The sequence below is a fragment of the Etheostoma cragini genome, chromosome 20, assembly GCF_013103735.1.
Source record: "Etheostoma cragini isolate CJK2018 chromosome 20, CSU_Ecrag_1.0, whole genome shotgun sequence".
In the NCBI taxonomy this organism is placed as follows: domain Eukaryota; kingdom Metazoa; phylum Chordata; class Actinopteri; order Perciformes; family Percidae; genus Etheostoma; species Etheostoma cragini.
The window spans coordinates 14,848,366-14,873,974 of record NC_048426.1 but is presented as its reverse complement, the minus strand read 5'-3'; the positions used below and the strand labels follow the sequence as shown (position 1 = coordinate 14,873,974).

The following is a 25,609-nucleotide window of genomic DNA, read 5'->3' as shown; positions in this document are numbered from 1 at the left end:
TCCACGGCTATAGCGGGATTATCTAAAACCTTGAATAGAGATTGGATATTTTACACCCACAGTTTACCAATCGGGCTGCGTTTTTCATGGGAGTGCGAACATGAAGCGAATAGCAAGCCTCACACATCCTCAGAGCCCGCCCACAGATAATACCTCTCTGTGAGGCAGAATGCCGTCTTCGCCTGGCCACTGTCCTACCTGCTGAGCTGGGCAAATCAAGTTCATAGTAACATTTCCACAATGGCGACAACCGCATTAAGATCTGTGCTAAAGGCTAAGGTAGGATTTAAAAATGTTGTTACAGCTTTCAAACTCTTCACGGTTGCAAATGACGCAGGACGGTTTGTCAGATGATCATTGTTTACAAAGGTGCAAGGTGTCATGTGCTTGCAGGATTTAGATCTGGGTTGTTCACACACTTGATTTAGATTCACAGATGGGATTAATTCAACTTCTTTCTTCTACTTCAGGATTTTAAATGTGACGATCGGCTTTTTGACAATGTACCATCAGGGCTCCTGGGTAGTTCATTTGGTAGCGCCCACGTGTGGTTTACTCCTCGACCCAGCAGTCGTGGGTTCAACTCCCACCTGCGGCCCTTTGCTGCATGTCATTCTCCCCTCTCTTTCTACCCCCTTTCATGTCTTGAGCTGTCCTATCAAAATAAAGTCCTAAAAAAAATGACCCTGCCCCCCCCCCCCAAAAAGATGAGCTGATTCTAGTATAGCTGATTTATACTAGAATCAAGTGGCCTACTTCAGCTGTCGTTGTACTTGCCAGCTACACTGACACTGCATTCATTATTCCAGTCAGCTTGACTTTGTCCCCTTCAAGCCTTTGTAGTCGCTCATTAATCTTGCAGGCGTCCAGGCTACAACTGGAAATGACTGGTTTTGTGTATTTAAAGGTTTTACAAATTAGGTAAACTTCACTTACGACTTTAGTTTTTGGATAGTAGATAACAAATATAGCATTTGCTGATTTCAGACTCTGCTCTGTTTCTTTCTCAGGTCCCATTAAAAGTTGGCCGCATGTGCTACTCTTCCTCAGTGGTGAGTTTAGAACAGTGTGCACTTAACTGTCAGACTGCCATTACACTTTACAACAAGTGTCATGCATGGACAGTTAAACTCCTGACTAAAGGCAGATGTTGTGTAACCTCTCTCATCACAGCCCACCACCAAGCTGTTCATTGATGGGAAGTTTGTTGAATCCAAAACATCAGAATGGCTAGATATTCACAATCCAGTAAGTATTTCATCTGGCCTGGGTTGTGTAACTGCACTTTACTTAGCAACATCCACATATGTAGTTGTTAGGTTTATCCTGCTGTAGCTGGAGGGGTTTTAGGATGCTTCGGTTTGGTAGTGCTTACAGGTTTTAGAGTAGCAAATCTATGGCTTGTTCAACCTGTTACATAACGATAACTGCATATGTGCTTGTTAATACAAGCTGGTTTCAGTGTTTATAACATCCAAAAGTAACTTGTAGTAAAATTGCAAATTTAGAAATGTGTGTTTGGCTTAACTATCTATATGAGCAGATGCATACACAGTATATTTTGCTAAATATTTACACATCTGAATGTATATCTGAGTATTTTACAGTGGAAAACACATAAAACAACACAGTCCCTAAGAAATATTACTTAAACCTCAGCTACACTTGGATAACAAGTCAAAACCTATCAATCATACATGTTTAAGGATTAAATGGGGAAATCCTGTAATTAGTATCTGATAAACTCTGACCTGCAGATTTATGAAATCGTGCATATCCCGTTAAACATCTGCTAGGATTTACCTGTTACCTAACGTTTGAAACTAAGTAATCTTTAGAGGAATAATATGAATTTACTCATTCTTCCTTCCCTCCTCTACAGGCTACCAACGAGGTGATTGCCCGTGTACCCAAAGCCACCCAGGAGGAGATGTTGGCTGCCGTGGACTCGTGCTCCAGAGCCTTTCACTCCTGGTCTAAGACCTCCGTCTTGACTCGGCAGCAGGTCTTTCTGCGCTATCAGCAGCTTATCAAGGACAACATTGTAAGTCAAAGGGTCATGAAAGCATAGGTTCAACTGAAAACAAGAGTTTCCTGTTTAGCAATGTTCAACTTGAATTCCTTAAGTTAAACAACTACATCTTTTTCAAATCAGCTTTTCGACATTAGTTAAGAGCCTGCTGTTTATCTTTTATACTAAAACTTCAGGTTATATTAAATCTAAAGCAAAGGAATGACATGTGGGTCGTCTTGTGTTTCAGAAAGAACTTGCCAAGGCCATCACAGTGGAACAGGGCAAGACCCTTGCAGATGCAGAGGGGGATGTGTTCAGAGGGTTGCGTAAGTTTATCTTACTTACACAAAAGCGCACACACAACTTTACAAAGGGCAAAAAATGGTTTAACGGTTGCATGTTATGCAGGCTTTCACTTTGTGGTTGCGATAATAGTTAATGAGTTATACTCAACCAGAACAAAGGGCGGGTTTGTTCATTAACCCTTTAAATGATTCTCACTAATTATTGCTGTTCTTTATACCTTTCCACTATATTTTGGAAAGGTATAAAACTATTTTTGAGGCTGTACACCCCGTTACATTGAAGGAGAATCCTAATTTCTCTCTTTTTTTGGAGAATATGAAGACATTTTACTGTGCAGACATTGGCTTAGCATCCACACAAAGTCAACACCGTCAATAATTGTCTCAGTAAAGCAGATCTCATTCTCACACACAGCTTGCCTGTACCCAATCACTTCAAAAAAATATATAATTTAGAATGTCTGATTATAAATATACCACACATAAACAGTTAGTTCATGTGTTGCTCTGTCTTTGCAGAGGTCGTGGAGCACGCCTGCAGCATCACCTCTCTGATGCTCGGTGAAACCCTGCCCTCCATCACCAAGGACATGGACACCTACACATACCGCCTGCCCATTGGGGTGTGTGCAGGCATCGCACCCTTCAACTTCCCTGCCATGATCCCTTTGTGGATGTTCCCCATGGGCATGGTGTGCGGCAACACCTACCTGCTGAAGCCGTCGGAGCGGGTGCCGGCCTGCGCAATGCTGCTAGCCAGGATGCTGCAGGATGCCGGTGCGCCAGACGGGACGCTCAACATCATCCACGGCCAACACGCTGGTAAGACTCGGCCTCTGTTACCTTTAGCCAGTTGTTTTCAAAACCTACTGGTTTTGTCTAAACCTTATCTGTAGTGTAGATACAACACAGTATATATCATGAAACTGTATTATTCACAGCAGAGACAAAAGATGACCTAATTCATTAAGACTGTATGAAATTCCTTACTAACATGCAATTTAGTAGGCTAAAACAGTATATGAGATATTTTAGTATGTCCAAAACATTAGTTAGAAAACCAATTATACGTAGGCTAGTGTATATATAAAACAATTGTCCCTTTTTCTTTTGTCATATTCATTGTAATGCAGATAATTTGAGACAATATTTGAATGCTCAGTGTATATTAAATATTGTAATTCATTAAAAAACAAAAGATATCTCAGATAATACCGTTTCTATAACTGTCTTTCTGCAACAGCTGTGAATTTCATCTGTGACCATCCGGCTATCAAGGCAATCAGCTTTGTTGGCTCAAATCAAGCTGGGGAGTACATTTACCAGAGGGGCTCTAAACATGGCAAGAGGGTCCAGTCAAACATGGTGAGTGTTCTACACAGGTGTAAATGTCCAGAAGGTGGCAGCATTGGCCAACAGATTCCTGTATTTTCGATCCTCCTCAATGCCAGCAGATCAGTGAAGTTGCAAAACAGGTATTTGAATTTGTTTATTTTACACAATAGAATCAAGACAACAGTGACACACCAAAATGAAATAATGAAGATTGGTGAGATTACAAAAACCTTTTGGGGCTTATAGAAGGAATCTCACGTGAAGAATAATATAGATAATGATAATTACAGTTACAAGTGTCCTAAACAAAAAACAACCCAAACAAGCACTGAATTAAAAAAAAGAAGAAAAAAGCTAAGGTTGGCTACATAAACATCAAAGGCATTAAATTAATTACACTAATATAGATAGATACTGCCGCTAAAGAGCCACAATTATAAATGTTTTGTTTATTTAGGCTAGTGTCCATCAACCCTCTCTGTTATATTGACTAAAATGTGGAACGAATGCTACATAAAATGTGCAAGTTGTTTGTATACCATTTCTGTATTTTATGTTTTCACTTGGGACTAACCAGCTGCTGTAATATGGAGATCAGACAGCAGAAGGTTAACCACTTCTCTTGTACTATAGGGAGCCAAGAACCATGGTGTGGTGATGCCTGATGCCAACAAGGAGAACACTCTGAACCAGCTTGTGGGCGCAGCGTTCGGTGCAGCAGGACAGCGCTGCATGGCTCTCTCCGCAGCCATCCTGGTGGCCGAGGCACGGAGCTGGCTGCCGGAGCTGGTGGAGCGCTCCAAAGCTCTGCGCGTCAACGCAGGTACCGCGCCCTGTCAGCTCGCCCCTTCATCTCTGTCTCTCCTTTGCCCATTCGCCCGAGGGCCTTTGGTTTAGTCATCCAGTGGCCACCCATGCTGCCCTAACCACACCTCTCGCCTTCTTGCCCTGTTTTAACTTCACATTGGAGTCAGCTGGAAGAGAGGGCTCGTTGAGTCAGCCCGGCTGCAAATTTGTGGCCAAATCTGCGGCTTAGACCTAAATAGCGGTTCAGAGCACCAAATCTGTTAAAGGAAGTTGATGTGAAGTAAAATAGAGAATAATTATCCCTGTGTGCAGTGATATGGACTTGTATTATTGTAGAATGCAGGAAAACCGTAAGTATCCATTTTTGAGGGAGTGCCTCAGGGTGCCCCTCGTCCTGGTTTTTGAATGTTTGTGGAAAAAGATGTAAGGCAGTGCCCGCATAAGTCTTGGTATGATGTGCTCACATCATGTGACTGCCATAGTATGTAACCCTATAGCTGGTTGTTTTTGGGACCCTGCTAGGAGACCAGCCTGGTGCAGACGTGGGCCCTCTGATCTCTCCGCAGGCCAAGGAAAGAGTCTGCAATCTGATCCAGAGTGGTGTGGATGAGGGCGCTACCGTGCTCCTGGATGGCCGAAACGTCAAGGTCAAGGGTTACGAGAAAGGCAACTTTGTGGGTCCCACCATCATCAGCAATGTCACAGTAAGTGGGTTTAATGTCTTTATGTACACATAGTATGTATTTGCAGCCAAGTACCAATAACCATCGTGTTCTCTTGGTTCCTTCCACCTCCTTGTTGTTGTCTTTTTGGGTCCCTTTTTTCAAAATTGATATTGCTTGCTCTGATGTTTTGTCGCCTTTTTCCAATGTTTTGTCACTTTTTTTTTTTTAAAATGTTTTGGGTGCTTTTTTTGTTTTTTGGATGTTTTTGTTATTTTCACAACTTTTTGTTCTGTTTTTTTTTTATAATGCTTTTTTCAACATCCCATCGTTTCTACTATTAAAAAAACGTTGAAAACTGGTCAGATTTGACCCAAGGACAACATGAGGGTTAAGAACCACTCCAACACTAAACTGCCAGTCAAAATGTTCCCTTTTGTGCTTGCCCAGCCAGAGATGAAGTGCTACAAGGAAGAGATCTTCGGGCCTGTGTTGGTTGTTCTTGAGGCAGACACTCTGGATGATGCCATCAATTTGGTCAACAGGAACCTCTATGGCAACGGTACAGCTATCTTCACCACAAATGGCGCCACTGCACGCAAATACACTCACGAGGTGGACGTGGGCCAGGTGAGTGGCTGCAGCCTCCAAATGTGTTCCTCTGTTTTGGGAGAAAGGAGACATTCACATCCCTCTGTCATGTCTATCCAGCATCTCAAGTAGGGAGCACATCACATTTCTGTTTTGAAAACCTTCACACGCGTTAAAAAAAAACGTATTTTCCAAACAAGTATAGCCTTGTTTGCGCCTAACCTAATATACACAACGAACATACACACATTTGGTAACCCCCTTCCCACCAGTCAAGACTACAAATAGCTACAGCAAATATGTGTCCATTAAAAGATTACAGGGGGACATAGAAACATTTTTCCAGGTAGTTTTCAATGAGGAAACTTTAAAAGGGATTCCTAGGGTCCTGTTCAATGTTTTAGCGTAAATATGGCCAGCTTTTACCCTGTTTGTTTGCCTGTGGAGCCTTAGTTATGCCTTGTGTTTGCTGTTCACATGTCGGGGAATGCTGTGCAGGCCATGTGCTTTTCTCCTCTCCAAACCTCGATGCAACAAACATCTACTTTTTTCCTTCTTCTTTTCCTCTCTGCGCGTTCGCCAAAAGTTGTGTCCAAATCTATTCCCACTGTTTCAAACATTGTGACCCATGCCATGTCTATATTGCCTTCATAACAACATTTTTATTTAGTTTTTCTTCCCTTCCATAAGAACATGTTGTGCTTTCAAAACTGCAAATATAAGCCACAGGTTTAGCTTTGTTTAGTGAGATCATGTAAGCTTGCTTTTTTAAACAGCATGGATATACCACATCTCTCATCAGCTGCATCTACCTCATCCTAGCAATTTAGGATAATGGGGAATTGTACAAAGCTTACACTTATGGAAATGAAAGGGAAAATACTTGTTTTCTACAGGTTGGAGTCAATGTTCCCATTCCTGTTCCCCTGCCTATGTTCTCCTTTACTGGATCAAGAGGATCTTTCCGAGGGGACATAAACTTCTACGGAAAACAAGTATGAAATAAACAAATGCACCCTATTGTTAAAGGTATAAGAAATACACTGATGTAGCAGCTTAAGTTTTTAAACATATTTATTTTTTCTCTACAGGGCATTCAGTTCTACACACAGATCAAAACTGTAACCTCACAATGGAAAGCTGAAGACGCTTCCTTGAAAAGTCCTGCAGTTACCATGCCGACCATGGGACGCTAAATACTCCAAGTGCTGCTGTTCAGTCCGATAAGCCAGAAGACCTAGAAACCCCTACCACATACAGGACACTTATGTTCAATGTGAATAGTTCCCTAATACAAGTTATTAAATAATAATCTCCTTTTAAAGACTTTATATTAGATGTGTATGTATAGGTACTGTTAATGGGAACTGCTGCGTCCAAGATTTTATCTATGCAAAAGATCTGTACAGCTGAGGCAATTTTTTTGCATCAATATCATTTCCTCAAATATAATACCAGTATATTGAAACTCGTCTGTACTTGTTGCCATGGACACCACATTGTATTCCACTTATCCAATGGTGGTTAAGACATCTCGGATATTATCTGGTGTATGTTTTAAGATCAGTACTGTTTTTTTTTTTTTTTTGAGGCAACAGATCCTTTCAAATGGATTGTGACAAAATTCAAACAAGCTTCACGTATGAATGAGTACTCTCAAGCCATATGTACTGCACATGCATGGTAGGATATTTATAATGAGCACAAACAAACATCTTGCATTCTACTACACACATAATTGACACTCAGTGGGGAACGTACAAAGCAGAGGCAAACAATCCAGAGTGTGATGTGCAATGTGCCAGCCACGCAGAGGTCATGTGGTGTTGTGTATATCCGGCAGGCAGTTTGGGTTTAAGAGTAACACAGGCTCAGGCGCCTGGGTTATGAAGGTCGCCGGGGAGAGCTCCTCTCTAATTCTGGAAGACAGTCAACATTATGCAATGCTAAAATGTAAATCACACGTAGGCACTCATGTTCTCACAGCCAATGCTTTTTCAGCTAAACATGGAATGTGGCATCAATAAATCTGCACAGGCTTCATAATTGCAAGGATGAGGTAGAACTTGAATTCTTGTACATTCCTCTAGTATCTTACCCGGCAGCGTCGCTGTCAATAAGGCTCTTCTTCTCAGAGGAGGCAGACAAAGCCATATGTTGGCTGGCTTTCCTATCAGGAAAATGCAGAGCTGCGGTTAAATGCAGAACCTCATAGTGAAAAGCCATGTTTTAGAAGACTGATGGCTAAAACAGGCATTCAGCCTGTCTTGGTGATGGGGTTATTCTGGGTCAACAAATCACATGGACCTGGATACTACTGAGTTTTATTATGCTGGTATAGGTTCCAGACCACTGTTAACATGAATATACACCTCTTGCCCGCCATACCCACATACATTCAGATCCCCTGCACACTCCGTTCTCAAAATCATGTTACCAGCTGCTGCTCTCTAACCACAAGCGTTCAAAGAACAAAATAAACTGCAAGTGCATGTGAAGAGGGGCCAATGGGCTGAAAGCAAATCGACGTGACCAGATGTTTGTTTCCAAGCACACGACTCTGTGGCTGGGCCTATTTTTACTATTGTGCCCAGACTCTCATTCTTTTTAAGCAGCTGGATGGAAAAGAAAATTGGTTGAAGCCTAACTGATGCTTTATGGTATCCTCTTCTGCTGAGAAAATGGCTGTATAAAACATTAAAAAGAGGGAGGAGTCACCAGAAGTTCAGCCTGACCTAGTACTTGGTGTCAATGCACTTTGTTCTTCAATTGATCCACAAGTTTCAGTCCATTTTCAGGGGATTACAAGTGGATTGTAGAGTATTATTTAGGATGAAGTTTATGAGCCATAAACAAGCACGTATTTTAAGACACACATAATGCACTTATTTGGAGGTTTAATTACCTTTCCCTCTGTCTATTCATTTTAGCAAAGAGAAGCCTGAGCACTTGTTCCTTGTGCTCCCAAGTCAGATCGGAGATTTCAACTTTGCTGTCTGGTTGATGAGTCCTTAAAAACAGGTGGAGGAAATAAAAATGAATGTTGATGTACATATTTATGTAAAGTATCTGCTGTATTAAGATAAACTATGAAGAGTTTTATAGTTAGATGACCACTGAATGAGCTGCAGGTGACTTGGCACTGATTTATACACAAGGTATTTCAAATATCAACAAGACTTTCCCAGGTAAATGGACATGAAAGGAAGTGGACCTACCACCTTGCAGCCGCCTCCATGTCTGAATAGACAGAGTTGGTACTGTGGGGGCCTTTATGAAAGGTGCGGATGGGTGGGAACTTTAGTCTTCCGGCTGTGGCTTCTCTCACCCTACAGCGATAAGCATGTAGTGCCTCCTTTTTGTATTGCAACCTGCTGGCCATGATCTCCTGCTTCACCTGAGCCAGTGCCTCGTGGAAGAACTGCTCCAGCTCTGTGCGCTGCTCTACAATGGTGCTTGCTAGCCGCTTGATGTGCCCCAATTCGCTCTCCCGCATAGAAAGCACTTTCTGCAGCTTCTCCAACTCTACCTGGCTGGCCTGGATGCTGACCAGGGTCTTCTCTTTCTCCTTCTTCTCCTCTCTCTTAGCCTCCCCAGCTTTTCGCTCCAGGGTCTGCTCCAGGGAAGCGACCTTGGCCCTCAGTTTAGAGAGCTCCTTATTTTGGGCCTCCATATGAGCTGCGTTTTTCTTTACCATCAACTCAAACGTGTTCTGGGTAAGTAGACAGAAGAGCAAAGTAATAAAAAAAAAAAGACACTGATCTCCTTGACACTGAGCTAACTTTGGGAAAATTCTTTCCTTTTCATGCGGATGTAAAGCTAGAACAGATAATGGTCTGTGTGCTAGCCTGTGCTGCTGAGTGAGTGGCCAAAGCTTCAACATGGTGGATTTACTTCCTTCATTTACTGTCATCATCAGGTATGATTAACGTGCCCAATATTTATTTGCGAAGAAGAAGCCACTGAATTTGAACCCACACACCAGTGGAAACTCACCACAACCATTGACCACTGAGAGGCTGGATAGTACTCAGGAGGTGGAGGGGTAGGAGTAGGACCACAAGTAAAATACACAGGGTCAGCACAAGTCAACAACACAAGGGAAAAACCACCTGAAATATATTCTGCGAGGTACAGGTCAAGGGATTCATACCTTAAATGATTGAAAATGACTTTATGGAGATGATTGGTCTCTCTCCAAGGACACAAAGCTGCCTAATAGTAACACTGCTGTTTGCTGTCCTAAGGCTCAAACATACCTTGTCCAGTTCCAGGGAGGCATTCTCCTTAGCCATTGAATTTGTCAATATGTGAAGATCCTCTGCCTCCTTTATGTGATATTTCAGCGCTTCATTGAGACGGACATTCTCCTTGAACACAGAGCGCGAGGCGTCGTCCAACTGCCTAAATAGTTTACAGGAGAAACAAAAAAGTCTCTAGCAAATTTGTCTCTGATTATGAACACATCCCTATGAATCTTTATTTCATGCCAACCATGATTTGTAAAAGATTTTAGAATGATTTTAATCTGCATGGAGTGTTAGGAAATGCTTTATGAAATATTTGGAGACTTTATCAGTCAGGGTGGTAATGTAAGGCTATTGGGTTCTGATCTTTAAACTTTTATTTCAGAACCAGAGGGTATGTAAAGCATATCACACATTTTTGCCCTCAGTCTTTTTCCTCTGATTTCCTGTGAGGAGAGCGGTGCCGCACAACTACGCGCTGCGCTACCCCATGCCGCTCAGATTTGCCGCTTTGCCCTGTGCTCAAAGTTCAAATTATTTCAACTTTGACCTAGTTTGCCGCTGATTTTTCCAAAGCGCAACCAATGAGATAACAGAATGTCATTACCTAGCAACAGGAAATAGCTTCCTTGCCACCCTTGATGATGTTAACTTGCGCTGCGCTTTGATCTCTGCTGTTCTGCGCCCTACCTAGCAGTGTCCAGAGAGGAAATCGCATATCATCTGTAGGCGGCTTTAGTGTACTTAAATCAATTACTGACTCCAACGCCAAACCGGCAGGACCACACCAGTATCAATGTTGATGTTTCATGACCTGTACAAACTAACTAAACATAGTGGAGGAGAAATTTACACTTCATGGCCTCAAGAGTAATAAACTATGTTCTTCCCCACATGCATTACACTCTCCTGGTCCTGAGGCGGCTGAAGATGTGATCATTGGCTTCGGTCATGTACACTATCTGAACATGACCAACCAGTGTGGTCAGGAAAATAACATTAGTTCTAGTTATATATATATATATATATATATATATATATATATATATTTATATATAAATATATAATATTCTTTGCATTCTAAGGACATCAAAGTGCAGTTTAAAGTAAAAATATACAATTAGATTGTAAAGGAAAAGAGGAAACACACTCACACAATGGCCTCATTGTGGGCCCTCTCCACCACCAGTGCTATCGTTTGCTTAGCTTCCCTCTCCAGGCGATCCTGCGGGGACATTTGTAAAACTCACTTAGTGAGTGGTACAGCTGGGATAAAATATTGCCTCGTCTGTCCAGGAACAGAGAGCCAGGTATCCACAACTACCTAACGGTTTGGCTAGGATCATTTGACTTGAACATATACTGTACCTTTTCTTTGAAGAATTTGTACTGTATTTTGTTAAGGTTTTCCCTGTGCTCCTTGTCAGCAACTTCCATTTTTTCTCTAATCTACAAAAAAAAGGTCATAGTTATTGGTGGCTTCAACAGCATGACAAAAAGAACAATGACTCTTCGTGGGAAACACTTAAACACTATACTGTGTTTTATTTTCCTCACATCACTGAGCTCCTGCTCCATCTGGGCTTTACTCTTCTCAAACTGCTGAATTTTCTCCATCCCATCGTGGATCATGTTAAAGTCACTGGACTTCTTTCTGAACAGTTCCTTCATCTCATTGATTTGAACTGTGTAATCATAAACCTGTTGGAAACCAAGCATGTTAGATACACACAATGAAAAACATTTGACATATATTAAATGCATACCTAAAGTGTAAAAAATGTCTCAGATAATCTGCATTATATAGTAGAGATTCTGCAAAGTTCCCATAAATGCAACTTGTTTAGGTTAAGGAAAAAGATCATACCAAAGTTCACACAGGCCATACTCTTTTGCAAACCAACTTAAGCACAGACCAGTCAGGCGTAATACCTCAAGATGCTACTGTGGAAAAGCCATTTGGAGCAGAAATGTGACAAAATGACCAAAGTCATGAGAGACTAGCAAAACACACAACCACAAGCATGTTCATAATGACTAAATGAGAGGTTATCAACCATCTGATTACAACTTTAGGCCTAATCGTTATTCTTCACATAACTCTGTATTCTCTTCATCTACATCAATGCACCAATCTTTATGCAAGTTGGTTTGCATCATATGCAATTTTCACTGTTATCTACCAAATAGTCAACTTCCCCCAAAGCAACATTCACTACTTTTGAGTTCAAAGTGATTTGTGTTGCATGCATCTGACTTTTCCTCATGAAGTGCAGTAAATACAGTCGGACAAGTCTTTCAAGAATAATTATTTGGCTGACTGACTGAATTGGTCAATGCTCAGAACATTTTCTCATGTCTCTCCTTAGACAAAGGCCAGGGCATTCATGCTTCCTGAGTGCCTTCGAGGGAGTAATTTCCATTAGCTCAGTCAGTTTTCAAGATGAACCATTTTATCACCTCACAATGAGAAAAGGGCTGTGAACAGTCACATGTTTAGAGTCAACCACATGACAGTATTTGTTCCCCTAACTGGACATGACAGTTCCATGCATGTCTAAAATAGGGATGTTTCAAGTTGGTCCAGACCATGCCTCTTTTTTCCTCCTCGGAAGCTTATTGGACTCCGTTTTACCAGCATGAAGTAAGAGCTGGAAGATGGAAAACAGCTGCATAGCAAAAGAGGCCAATGTTTTTTAGGTATCTTTTTGTCTAGAATTGTCACTTGAATTCTGGCATGCCAGTTTGATAGCTTGATCTGAACTACCAACCGCAGAGGTCAGTGAGAATAAAGAAAGTCAAAATAGGTTCCTTTGGTGTATATTTTGCAACTTAAACTGGTATTTTGGAAGAAGAATCTTTGTGCGATGTGAGGCATGGTTAACACATCAAGACCAGCAGTGTGACTGCCTTTTCCCAAGCAAGCACTTTTAATTTTTCTGTGACCACTGACCTAGATTAAAATAGCATTGTAACTCTGAATGTGATGGGGTTTTTTTTGTTTTATGGTCGCTTTGTTGGGTTGTTGTTTTCTTAAATAATAAATGTCAACATAATTACACACAATACAGCTGTTAAGACACAGCGCAGCACATTTTTTACGCACATAAATCACAGCAAATGCTGTAGCGTAAAAAGTTGGCTGATCTATGAACGAGCTAGCTTCAGTATGTTTTGGTATTTATTTCGTTGTAGATGTGTTTTTTAAAGGAACTCACCAGTTTGTTGTGCTCTTCCTGTGCACCTGCCTCTTGGCTTTTGAGTTTTTTCTGCAGCGTATTGATCTGTTTAAAATAAGTTTGTTAACAACAGCTGAGTCGTTCATATCACGTTCATTTACTAGCTAGCTATTACCGACACACACTAAGGTTTCTTAACGACCTTCTCATCTTTAGCTGCATCTTGTCTCTTCAGAAAGCCAGTTATATCGATTGTGTCCTTCTCCGCGCGGTACAGTTGGTTGGTGAGCTCCTCGTTTGCGCGTGCCAACTTGCGACAAGCCTCGCGGTACTGCACGAGCGACTGGTCGTTGACCTGTAACCTCAGCTCCCAAAGCGCAGCGTTGGCCTTGGCTTTGTCGATATCAGACTCTTTGTCTGTTTTTGACTCCTGCTTGCTTTCTTTCTTTCCTTTCCTGTAACGAAATACAGGGTGTAGTTCTAGTTTTCGTTTGAACTTAAATTTACGTAAATTTAATTTCATTACGTTCAATTCATTGTATGCGGTAAAAACAACAACAACGAAAACAAAGTATACCTAGGCTACGCACTTACCCGGCTTTCGCCCTCTTTACTTTGGCGAATTTCTTCTTCGGCATCGCTGCTACTTTTACAAGATATAATACTACAGAAAATAACAAAGGAATAATAAATAATAATACAAGGAACAGTTTGGCTATAGGTAACAAGTAACTGCTCCTGTGTAACCCGCTGTGAATGTTTAGTGTTGTGTGTTGTTGCCATGAAGACGCTGTAACCGAGGGAACGGTCAGATGTTTCTGCCTACGTTTAGTAACCTAAATAGTCCAGGCCTAGGCGTACTGTATAATACACACATTCTATTCAAGCTTGTTTTCTGTATGCAAATTCTGGTGTTTAGTCACCTTATGACAAAGATGGCAGAAAATGCACATTAACTTTATGAAATTAGTAATGGTAATTATAAGCCAAAGACTGCTATCAGCATGACCTGTGGGCCCTCAGATGATAGATAAATAGATAGATAGATAGATAGATTGATAGATGGATAGATGGATAGATAGATTCATAGATTGATAGATGGATAGAATAAATACTTCAACAATACTAAGTGAGAAAGCCGTGACATATGAATCATGCATCATACAATAACAAGGACTTGCATAGAGGTAGGCCTACTTAAAGACATAAATAACTAAGATCTTAACTACAAACTCAACTGACTTGAAAAATACTACAGGCCTACTGATGATTTCGCCTGGTAAGTGCAAGTCTACACTGTTTGTTGTCTTGTATCAATATAACTGCTTTACATGCATAGTTGGGCATTGAGTGATTATTCAGTGAGAGTTATACACGTATGTAAAATACAGCCATGTTCAGGTTTGTAATACACAAGGGTGTGACAGAAAATTAAAATTAAAATTTTACATAAAAAATAACACAATGCACAAAGATGTTTTTGTATCACCAATGTTTTGACCACACTTGATCTTTTTCAAAGCAAGTGTAATATAAGAACAAACATCACAACAGTGGTGACACTCTATAATAGGCCTTTTTCACAGAAGATGTTTTGACTTGTTTCATTAAGAAAAGGAGGTTCCGTAATTATGGTAATATTTGGCTCTGTAATATCCCAGTGTCCCAATAAGATGACTTTATCACAAATCATACACCAGCAATAATACATTAATACAGATTTTTAAATGGTACAGTCTGTAAAATATCAGAAAATGTTGTCAAATAATCCTCACAACCAAGGACAAGGTGTCCAACCAAGAGTCCCTAACCCAATGATGTTACATTTCTTTGTCAATCACTATGATATGGAAAAACCGCAAATCCCTAGGTTAAGTTTGATAAACGGAACTTGCAAATGTTTAACATTTTGTCACCCATTAACAATTAACCAATTATTAAGATGGTTGGCAATTCATTTTCTTTCAGTTGACTAATTGATTACCTCGGATTCCTTCATGGTGGGAGATTGGAAGATACAGATGTCTGTTCTGCTCAACAGCCTCTGGACTGACACACTCTTGGTAACTTCTCTTGTAATTACAGTCTTCTCACTCTGGGCTCTATCAAACAGGATCTGTTTGCACATGATCTCCACCCACACAATGACATGAAATACATTTGGCTCCTGTCAGCAGTATTGTCAAGGTTGTCCTGAAAAGAACTCACTGCCATCCCCACATTTTTTTTTTTTTTCTGGAGTTATGGGAAAACCACTGAAATCAACGTAAATGCAGTTGGCTTACATGTTCGAAGAAGCTCTTCCAACTAAAACAATGTAAAGTTAGCGCAGGTCATATAATGAAAGCTCAAAACCACAACATTCACTCCATTATCTTGTTCAGCTTTCTGCAGGTCCCTGAGAGTGCCCAGTGATTATTCATCAAACAAAAAAGTAAATATTGCAAAAGTGTTGGGTGTAGCTACTGTAAACTGAATCATATAGGGTCACTCGCTGCTCTGGCATCATCAACAGAGTTTGAAGACTAAATTTAAAGGTAATTACTATGACAGTGAGGAGAGAAAAACTGAAATAACCCTGAGCTTTTCAAAGCTGTCATTATCATTGGAATTGTAATGACAAGGTTTGGGTCTCTTCAATTGACTTCTAGGGGTAGGACACCCACAAACATGGCATTCCTGAGGGTAACATTGCAGCATATTAATGACACATTGCACAGTGTAGATTACAAAGCTGGGGTCTCTTCTCATGCTTTATGGTTTCAGTTAACTTGAAACAAAATACCAAAAACTCCTTTAAAACATGGTTTGCAATGTGCTGTGTCATGCTGTAGAGGGTCACTTTACCAGCAGATGATACAGTAGCAGTGCACATTTGGATGACAGCCTAACATGATTTGGCAACATATAGATTTTCATTTAGATTTGTCAAGTTTCTTGTAGGTTATTCCTAGACTCAGTATTCCACATTTTTAAAATGTCTGTTGTAAAATGACATTTTTACTTAAAGGGGAGTTCCTCATAATTCATAATGGTATTGTATTGTATGATGTAGGTTTGTGTTTAAAACTAAAACATGCTGTGATTCATGCACCAAATGGCCTGAGGTGGATTGCAGCTGTCCAAATTAATTGCTACATTAACCACAAGATGTGTCTGATTGCTAACAGCAAAAAACAAGGATTTCAAAATGAAAACACTCCAGGCAAAACATGGCTTCTTCAATATTTCTAATAGGACATATTTATTTATACTATTTACATATTTATACCCAAGGTTTATTCGTCACATTATCGCACTGTTAACATAAAACCAAGACATCTATGGGCACATGTCAGTGAGAGGTCTTGCACATGTATGCTTTGATAGGGGCGAACGACCATTCTGGTGAGCCACAGGATTGAAAAAGTAGCCACAGTATTTAGAAAAAAGGAAGGAGGAAAGAAAGTCCAATATTTTTAGTCCAAATTACAGTGTTGGAACAGTGCTTTGCACAGTTGAGTGTCCTGGGAGTGGAATGGCATGATGGGTGAACACTGGTGCCAAGCCCCGCCCTCCCCACATTGTCCTCTCCGTGGACTTTCCTGCACTCTCTTGTGCCCAACTGCAGAACTTCTGCCCTCCCTTTACCCTCATGACTAGGCTACCGACAGCTCGGTCGCCTGCTGCCTGAAGGGAAACAGTCTTGTGTAGACACATGTTAGGTCAGGGCTGGGGCATGGTCAGTTTCCCCAGGGATGCATTAGGCTACCAGTGTCTCCTGTTTCAGATGTCTGTCCTCTTTCTGTTGATACAAAGTTGGTGAAAAATATCACAGCACGGTACAAATCTCAGTTCATGTAAGGTCTCTTAGTTGCTGTGCCTCTGTGCTTCACTGCTGTGGGATATCCTTGGTGATTCTGCATCCTTCACCAAAAAGCCAGTAACTCTGAACATAACATGAGAAAGCAATATCTGATACACTACGGCATGGCGTAATGATGCCGTGCCAACCCACCCACCTAAAGTGGAGAAACAGCCACTCATGCTTTTTATGCATTCTCTCGTGAAACGTGCCTTGCTGCCCAAATATTTTTCCCTTGGAAAGCCTGTGGTTAACACAAGGATGAGTGGGAGTGAGATGATTGCTAACATTCTTTAAACTTTTATGCCAGCTGGAGTGCAGGTCACATTTGCATTTTTGTAAGGTTGTTGAAAGGGCTGCAGCAGATTTAATGTGGTGATTATCGTAGAATCATGAAGAGGAGGTTGAGAGGATTTTATTTAAATACAGGCATGATTCATTCCAGTGACTGAACATGATTTAGTAGATGTAGTAAATCCTAATAAAACAAAGTCCGAATCCATTCGACCTACTATATATAAAAGTCAAATTTTTAGTCTGAAATAGGAGTTGGAGTTTCTTTGTATTGTCTTCCCCACAAAGCCCCACTTTATATAAAATAAAACAAACTTACCAGTACTTACAAGGTTAATTCAAAAAATGAGTGCAAAGATTATTTAGAAACTTGTAATAGCAACCTTTTAAAACTGCAGTAATTACTTTCTCTTCAGATGTGCCTTTGTAACTGCCAAATAGAAACTTACATCACTGTTAATTTAGGCAGAAGCCAGATTTGAGCACTTGTGAAGTAGTGAATGTCCAAAGAGTTGCAGGATGAAGACATTTCTAAGGCAAGTTACTATGTAAGTCTTAAATGAGCCCATAAAAAGTATTTTGAGTCCATTTCTTTTTTTTTAGCGTGAGCCATTCATTTGGAATTCTTTATAAATCCCTTTCTCCTTTCCTGCAGTAAAGATGAGGAGGGGGAAAACATAGCCCAAAATAATCCTCCCAAAAAAGAAAAAAGGGAAATGCTGTTGGTAGGCAGGTAGTCGGTCTTTAGCTCAACTCACAGGAGGGGGGGCTCCTGATGGAGTTGGGATGGACCGCCACAGGATTGGTGGATGGCTGCACTGAGTGTGGCCCAATGCCAAGCCCGTATGTCTTTATATACTGTAAACGGATGACCGGACAGTCCTGAGTGTGCATCGCATCCACTCTGCATCTCTCCATCTCCACTGCTCTCTCTCTCTCTCTCTCTCTCTCTCTGCAGGGCCCAGTCTTTGACTCCAGCATCCACCAAAGGTTCTTCACCTCAGTTCTCCTTCTTTACTCCTGTCTCTTCTCCCCGGCAGTGAAAACAAAGCCATGCCGAACCTCCTCCTCACTTTGTCCGTGTGGCTTCTGGCTGGGAGCCTCTTAGCGGAGGCGACTTACTACCGGCACCACCGCTACGTCCCCCACTTCTACCGCTACCGGGAGCACCCTGCCAACGCAGAAAACCTCCTCCCTGAGGTCTCCAACCCCGAGCCTGAAGTCCCGCAGCCTGGTGTGCCGATCTACCCCGAGATCCCCGAGGTGTTCCACCCGGCACCGGAAGTCATCCACCCCATCCCAGAGGCTTTCCACCCGGTGCCCGAAGTTGTGCATCCTGCACCTGAGCCTTACCACATACCTGAGGTTTACCACCCAGTGCCTGAAGCCTCCTCCCCTGTCAACATGAGCCGGGTTTTCTACGGGATCATGTTTGACGCTGGGAGCACAGGCAGCAGGATCCACATCTACAAGTTCATTCAGAAAGACCCTGGTAAGTGCACTACTTTCTTTTTCTCCAGCACTAAACCTTAGGTCTTTACACATTCTGCTGGCTCCCACTCAATCTGCTTGCTGTTAGGTCATTCACTGTGTGGTGTAAGGACAACCATGCAGAGTGCATGGGTAATAGCCCACAGCTTCTAAAAGTAGCTTTTAATTTGCCTGTCTGACTAAACTGTGTAGGAAGCAGACATGTACAATGGAATCAGGATGTAGGTGAAGTGCTACAGCCTAAATAACATGAGTTGTAAATAAAAAACCTCTGCAATCACATTTACTTGAGTTTCTGTTTTATCCCAGAAATATAACTGCAAACTGGTTTATGATGTGTTCACTGACACTGACTTCTTTTTTTAGTTGAGCTTCCAGTTCTGGACAATGAAATCTACCATGCAGTAAAGCCTGGACTGTCTGCTTATAAGGACAAGCCAGAGGAGGTATGAATGCATGTTTACACCATCACTTATTATTAATAATTAGTAGGTGTATTAAGGAGTTGTTTACTGTCTGCAAACCACTGGGATTTTCTTTGGGTTGGGTTCATGTGATGTAAACACTGTGTAATTACAAAAATGCCTCCTGCTGATGCTGTCACTACTGCCCACTTCTGTCTGCTGTATCTACCTACCTTTGATTTATGATGTTTTTCAAGACTGTGACCACTGAAGTAATTTCTTTGCTTGATTATGACTGTCTCTCCTTCCGATGATTATGATGCCTGTAACTGATTGCCATCTCTTTCTCAGGGTGGCAACACCATCCGACAGTTGCTGAAGATTGCCAAGAAGACAGTGCCAGATGAGTACTGGAAGAGGACCCCGGTGGTCCTGAAGGCCACAGCGGGTCTTCGTCTGCTGCCTGAAGACGAGGCCAACGCTCTTCTGAAGGAGGTGAGGCACGTTTTTTCTCTCTGCCCTCAGTTTGGCACAAACACCACCCGTCCCGCCAAGGAGCGGGATGAGAAACCACTAAGTGCTTACAAGTGTCACTGAAAAAAAGGCAGCAAGTCTGCCCATTTGTTAGCTATCATGTTGCAAAAAACAGCTGTTGTGGGGTTGTGTGGAGTAACCATATTTGTAATTTAAAGTATTAAATCCAGGCTACTGTTCCAGCCATGCTTGTGGTTGAGTTATCTGTCACTCTAAAACAGAACCAAAACCTGACTAGACTATATCCTGACAATAGCAGAATATTTAGTAGTACAATATTGTTGTATTTTTTGAACACGTATCCAGTAGATCATTTTAATGAAATGGTGATAAATCTATTCCACAGGTGCGAGAGGTATTTGATGAGTCCCCTTTCTTTGTGCCAAACAACAGTGTTTCAATCATGAATGGAGCAAAAGAAGGTAGGCTATCTTCAAATGCCCTGTAACCAATTTGTACTATATAGAGTATACAAAACACAAGATTTTTATTTGTTTCATTTTTGACAGATATTGTCTGACCAGGTGCTATAATTGCCTCATTCATCAAACAATGCTACTCTCGTAATATTTTTTACAAGAGTTCTGTTACTACCTCACTAAGACAAATAAATAAGCCAGTGTGAGTTGTTGCTCCACGCCCAATAATTTAGTGTGATCCTCCACATCGCTCATTAAGCCACCCTCACTATGTTATGTTTCATCATGCAGCTTGTGCCAGTCATTATCCTCACTTTATGAGTGCAATAACTTAACATCTGAGACAATTGAAATTACCTGGTCTGGTCTGCAATCCTGCATGTTAGTTACACCAACTCTGCTACTATGATATCAGCATAATGAAGTAGAGCTGAACTAAAAGACATCTTCCGTTCCACGTATATTCTTTGTGCTTGAACACATTAAAATGTGAAAGCGTAGCATAGGTCAGTTGTAATCACTTCTCAGGTTTTTACAAATGCAGACATTTTCACCCATCTGCTGTTTCAGGAGTCCTCGCCTGGGTCACAGTGAACTTCCTTACAGGTAAGACATTGCTTGTGTTTTGCTATGGTGGTGTTAGTGGTCAGGAGGCTCATATCTGAGGCTCCAGTGTACACAGAAGCCTGTCAGGGAAAGACTCTTGTCTCCTGTCTGAGGGTATGAGCTTGAATCACTAGGCTCAAACATGTTGCAAAAACAAGCAATATTTCCTCATGTTTTTCACACAGCAATAGCTCCATGAAATTTATTTTAAACAACAACCTTAAGCTTTAAATCAAAAAGGTATTTTCCTCTTGGTGGGGAAATGCATGCTCTGTAAGCATGCATCATTGTGACAGTAGTGTTTTTAAAAGAAAGACATTCTAACTGAAACTGGTAAGCCACACAATTACACAGTATGCTCTGTTAGTTGCACTGATGATTGATAGCACCTTATCCTGTTTAACTTTGAGCTTTTTTTCCATAGGTCACTTGTACTCCAACACAAAGAAGACTGTGGGTATCCTGGATTTGGGTGGAGGATCAACACAGATAACATTCCTTCCCAGGTCAAAGGTAAATTGAATATGTTTTGTGGTAAAGAAATGTTTAAAAAGCTCTAACCATGGATACACTACTAAATATGTGTTGTTTATAACAGAGAACGATTGAGTCCGCTCCCCCCAGTTACATTGCTAACTTCAACCTCTTTGACAATACGTATCAACTCTACACACACAGGTAAATAACAAAGAAGATGCTTTATTGTGTCTTGATTACATTTTGCCAATGAAAACACACATACATTATCTATCCATTAACATACCATAACTGTATGTCACTGTCACATAGCTACCTTGGAAATGGACTGTACGCTGCTCGACTGGCAACTCTTGGAGCACTAGGAGCTGATGGTAGCGTATCTAGTACCTTTTATCACCTTTCTACAGTATTTGCACTCTGTGTCATTCTTTCATAAATGCAGTCCCTGGAACATGACAATCTGTTTTTGTTTTTGTTTTCCCAGGTCTAGAATGGAAAGTCTTCACTAGTTCCTGCCTCCCAAAAAAGTTCAGAGAAGATGTGACTTTTGGAGGAACCACCTACAAAGTTAGCGGAATTCCAGACGGTAAGATAAAAGCACCCTGAGGTTTTGATTGCCTTCCCAGTGCCTTGGATGCAGCAATCCGTGCATTCCTTTCTCAACTCTGGAACACAATAGAGTACAGTACAATACAGTCTCTCATGAGAACATTTATCCGCTGAAGATTCTGTAACCTTGGCGCCAAACGCATGTTTTGTCATCCTCTCTCTCTCTGTCTTCCCTCTTGAACAATTATACTGCAGTCAACCATGTATTTAAACAAAATGAAAACTGTCAGTTAACTTCACAAATAAGGCAGTCACTCCCATACCACAGTCAAGTAGCCAAAAGATGCTGGGCTTGTCCCTGAGTTGTTATTTTCTTTGTGTAACGAGCGGCTTGATCTGGACCGCTCACAATTATGTGGTAAAAATAGACAGCCCAACAGGGCCGCACTAACTGCTGCTCTTGTCAGCACATGGTTTTGCCGGCACAACTGATCCAACCATACCCATGGGGCTGTGTGAAACTTGTCCTTCTGGGGCTTTCCTTGCATATTATCTGGTGAGCCCCTAGCTTCAACCCCTTCTAACCTCAAACTGACAATTGCATTCCAACCATTGCTGCCTCCTAGCACCTTTACCTCATTGTTGACTCCACCATTTTCAATATTAGTTAAGTAATAATTTGTCAAAACTACTCTCTCTTCAGGCTATGCAGGATATAAGCTGTGCTACTATGAGGTAATGAAGGTAATTAAAGGAGTAGTGGACCAGCCTTTGGAAGTGAAGGGCAGCAGTGTCTTCTACGCCTTCTCCTACTACTTTGACAGAGCTGTGGAGTCCGGCCTTATTGGTGAGTGGGAACAAACCCAAGAGTAACCTTCCAGTCCCATTATCTTTTATGTTGATTATCATCTTTTGCACAAAATAGGTATTCAAATTGCATGTTTGTTTTTTTCTGCACAGATGGCAGTCGAGGTGGTGCACTTGAAGTCAGGGATTTTAAGAAGAGAGCAAAGGAAGGTAAGAGTTACATGTTATCTTCTCTAGGGTTGCAAACATGAATGTGTATGAGACCAACAATCTTACAAGTTATACATATCAGTCCTCTAACCACTGAAACTTCATGCAAGACAGTCTAAACAGAAAAAGCACTGAAACTCGTTTGTGCCCAAACACTTGGAACAATTGCTCCAAGTTGGCACAGCTTATTCTGTCAAATAAGAATTTATTACAACAGTAAAATGTAACCGATTATTTGCTTAAATGTGTTTTGGACACGGATTATAAGACCATTGTAGTTTATTATAGAGTAAATACATGTTAACATCACTATAAAATGTTTTAGTACGTTCAACCGATACACGCCATGCATATCAGCTCAAGTGTGTGACACTTGTAATGCCCATGTAAAACCAGATTTATGGCAAGTAGGAACGAGTTGATGTGTTATGTAAGGCTGTTTGTGTTGTGAGAACACTGTCACAAGTCTGGCTGAGGCTGGGCTGGCAGCTGAGCTGAAGATGTCTGTCTGGCCCAGGCAGGAGGGCACCTGACAGCCACACACCACCTGGGGGCTGACACATACCGAAACACACAAACTGTGTACCAGGCTGTTTAACACTGCCACCCACCTGGAGCCTTGTGCTGACCCTCAGCTGTTCTCCTCGCACCTCCCTGTTTATTCAACAAAACAGAGAGGTCATCTTTTAATCATGTAGCACAGGGGTTAGAAAAGTGCTTTTTTTTTTGGTGCTAAAACATGGAACGTGACTCCATTATATGATGCAACAAGGTGTCTCCGTCAAATGCTTTTTTTGTCAGTGTTCTGTGAAACTTGCGTTAATGTCATGTCTGTAACGTGTGGCTTTTGTGTTTACAGTGTGCAACAAAATGACCAAGTACCGAGCCATCAGCCCCTTCCTCTGCATGGATATGACATATATCACTTGTCTGCTAAAGGAGGGCTTTGGCTTCAAGGACAGCACTGTGCTGCAGGTAAGCAAATCAGGGTCAGGTTACTGTAAAGAGTGGGGGTAAAAGAGATACAAAATATGAAAAGCTAAATGGCAAAACAGTCATATTCGTACGCAAACAAAATTTTACAAGACTTAATCCTTGTATTTTTATTTGTCACTCTGTTTAACAGCTAACCAAGAAAGTGAACAACGTGGAGACAAGCTGGGCCCTGGGGGCAACCTTTGACTTCTTCAGAAACCTCAACATCCACTAAGGAAAGCTTGCTGTCACTGCAGCCGGCACTGAGAGGGACAGTCCTTCACTGTGGGGCTTCCCGTCCTCTGTCCATCCTTGATCAGCCCGTCCCCTCACAGACACACCTGGTCCCACCACGCTTCCTCACCCACTACACCCCTGCTCTTTTCCTCAACCTCAGCACCTGGCGAACACTCCGAGAACTTTTGAAAGAAAGAAATCACTATATTTTTATAAAGCCAGCTATTTCTACTGTACGTTGAGCTCATAACTTGTGGGCTGACTTTATTTTTGTAAAACGTTTACATTTTTGATTCCTTATGGGTGTCTGATCTGAAATGCCTTTCTCACCAATCTGTGTGTAGAGGGTAGTTTAGAAGCATTACAACCAGTTATGGTATTTGGTGGTACTGTGGTTACCTGGTGTGCACTGTACAGTACAGTGGAATATATTTAGAGACTACGGTAGTTGCTGGAAGTGCAACCATAATGGTCTTAAATGCTTGTAAATCAATCATTTTATTCTAGCGGTAAATACTTTTACAGAACCCTAATTAATTTGCCCCTAGCCATCACTTGAAAAAGAGCTGATGACAACCATACAGCTCTTTTTCTTCAACTTTGCACATAACACTTTAATTGCAGATATTGTAGCCAAGATGTGATCAGTTGCTTTGATGTTGACTAAAGAGTTGTACATATTCACCATGAGGTGGGCAAAGAGAACGATGGGAGAAAGAGATGCCCCTTGCAGGATGTGTTGTATAGTGGTTACGTGTGAGATTAATGTTTGTAGTTTAAAAGTCCAGCCATTATGTTTTGTTTTGTCTAAAATGGAAAAGACCTTATCAAGCACGGCTAAATTGCAGGGGCCCTACGTCTGAACTCTATTTTAGACTAGAGATAGAAAGACTCTCATCAAGTGAGAGAATCCAACAACGTTATTTATTGCTATTAGATACAGCAAAAATGTAAACAGAAATTATGAAACCTGACTCCGCCATTTGTTGCTGTGGCTCAAAAAGATTGGTAATATTGAATTGTTTTTGAATTCATTTTTCTTGTGAACTGTACACATTTAAATAACTTTATCTAATGTAGAGTATTTTAATTATCCTCATTCAATATCAACTCTTGAACTTTCTGTGTAACTGCTCTTTAAAACATGCCTTTGCTGTCTTTTCAGTATTCAACAAGTTTAAATAACTACTGCTGTATATATATATATATATATATATATATAATGTAAACTTTTATTAGTGAAATATTTTGACAGGAAACTGCTTTTACGTTGCAAGAACTTTATGCTGCACAGCTGCTCAGAAATGCCTATATATTCATCAATATGAATAACCTGATGAATGACAATATGTAAATTGCTGTTTTTACTAAATCCAGTGAAATAAGTGTATACTACTCATTTATGTTTTAATAAAACATGAAAAATGTACTTTGTGTATTCATACTTTTTTTTAATATCCACAGACTACTTGTAATACAATTTACAGGATGATCTAGTACGTAGTTCCCTATGTAAAAATCAATGTCATCTTTGAATTGATCTTACAATGCTTTTGTAAAACTGTGCATACATTGGATTTATGACTACACAGTCTGCATACTGTTCCCTCCATCTGAGA

The 25,609-nt window shown here is 41.0% G+C and overlaps 3 protein-coding genes across 4 annotated transcripts; 2 read left to right on the top strand and 1 right to left on the bottom strand.

Moving 5' to 3' along the window:
• The first annotated feature begins 19 nt into the window (after positions 1-19).
• aldh6a1 (aldehyde dehydrogenase 6 family, member A1) lies at positions 20-7,182 on the top strand. The gene is made up of 12 exons (XM_034858266.1): positions 20-279; positions 1,011-1,052; positions 1,174-1,248; positions 1,883-2,044; positions 2,262-2,340; positions 2,839-3,141; positions 3,563-3,684; positions 4,288-4,477; positions 4,984-5,165; positions 5,574-5,753; positions 6,611-6,709; positions 6,806-7,182. The coding sequence occupies exons 1-12, from the start codon at positions 241-243 to the stop codon at positions 6,908-6,910; spliced, it is 1,578 nt and encodes a 525-aa protein (XP_034714157.1). The 5' UTR covers positions 20-240; the 3' UTR covers positions 6,911-7,182.
• A 206-nt stretch (positions 7,183-7,388) lies between these two features.
• LOC117935784 (basal body-orientation factor 1-like) lies at positions 7,389-13,935 on the bottom strand. 2 transcript variants are annotated; one of them, XM_034858267.1, is made up of 11 exons: positions 13,735-13,935; positions 13,343-13,595; positions 13,180-13,245; positions 11,519-11,662; positions 11,330-11,410; positions 11,116-11,186; positions 9,974-10,118; positions 8,933-9,426; positions 8,620-8,724; positions 7,813-7,884; positions 7,389-7,633 (listed from the first exon to the last, which is right to left on the bottom strand). In XM_034858267.1, exons 1-11 carry the CDS (start codon positions 13,776-13,778, stop codon positions 7,531-7,533), a joined length of 1,578 nt encoding a protein of 525 aa, XP_034714158.1. In that variant the 5' UTR covers positions 13,779-13,935; the 3' UTR covers positions 7,389-7,530. The 2 variants fall into 2 exon arrangements, with proteins under 2 accessions (XP_034714158.1, XP_034714159.1); XM_034858268.1 differs by having other exon boundaries at positions 8,936-9,426.
• Positions 13,936-18,058: 4,123 nt separating this feature from the next.
• entpd5a (ectonucleoside triphosphate diphosphohydrolase 5a) lies at positions 18,059-25,419 on the top strand. The gene is made up of 13 exons (XM_034859037.1): positions 18,059-18,770; positions 19,136-19,215; positions 19,525-19,668; positions 20,054-20,129; positions 20,697-20,732; positions 21,157-21,245; positions 21,331-21,410; positions 21,522-21,583; positions 21,697-21,798; positions 22,465-22,608; positions 22,722-22,778; positions 23,638-23,753; positions 23,905-25,419. The coding sequence occupies exons 1-13, from the start codon at positions 18,332-18,334 to the stop codon at positions 23,986-23,988; spliced, it is 1,509 nt and encodes a 502-aa protein (XP_034714928.1). The 5' UTR covers positions 18,059-18,331; the 3' UTR covers positions 23,989-25,419.
• Positions 25,420-25,609: the final 190 nt, after the last annotated feature.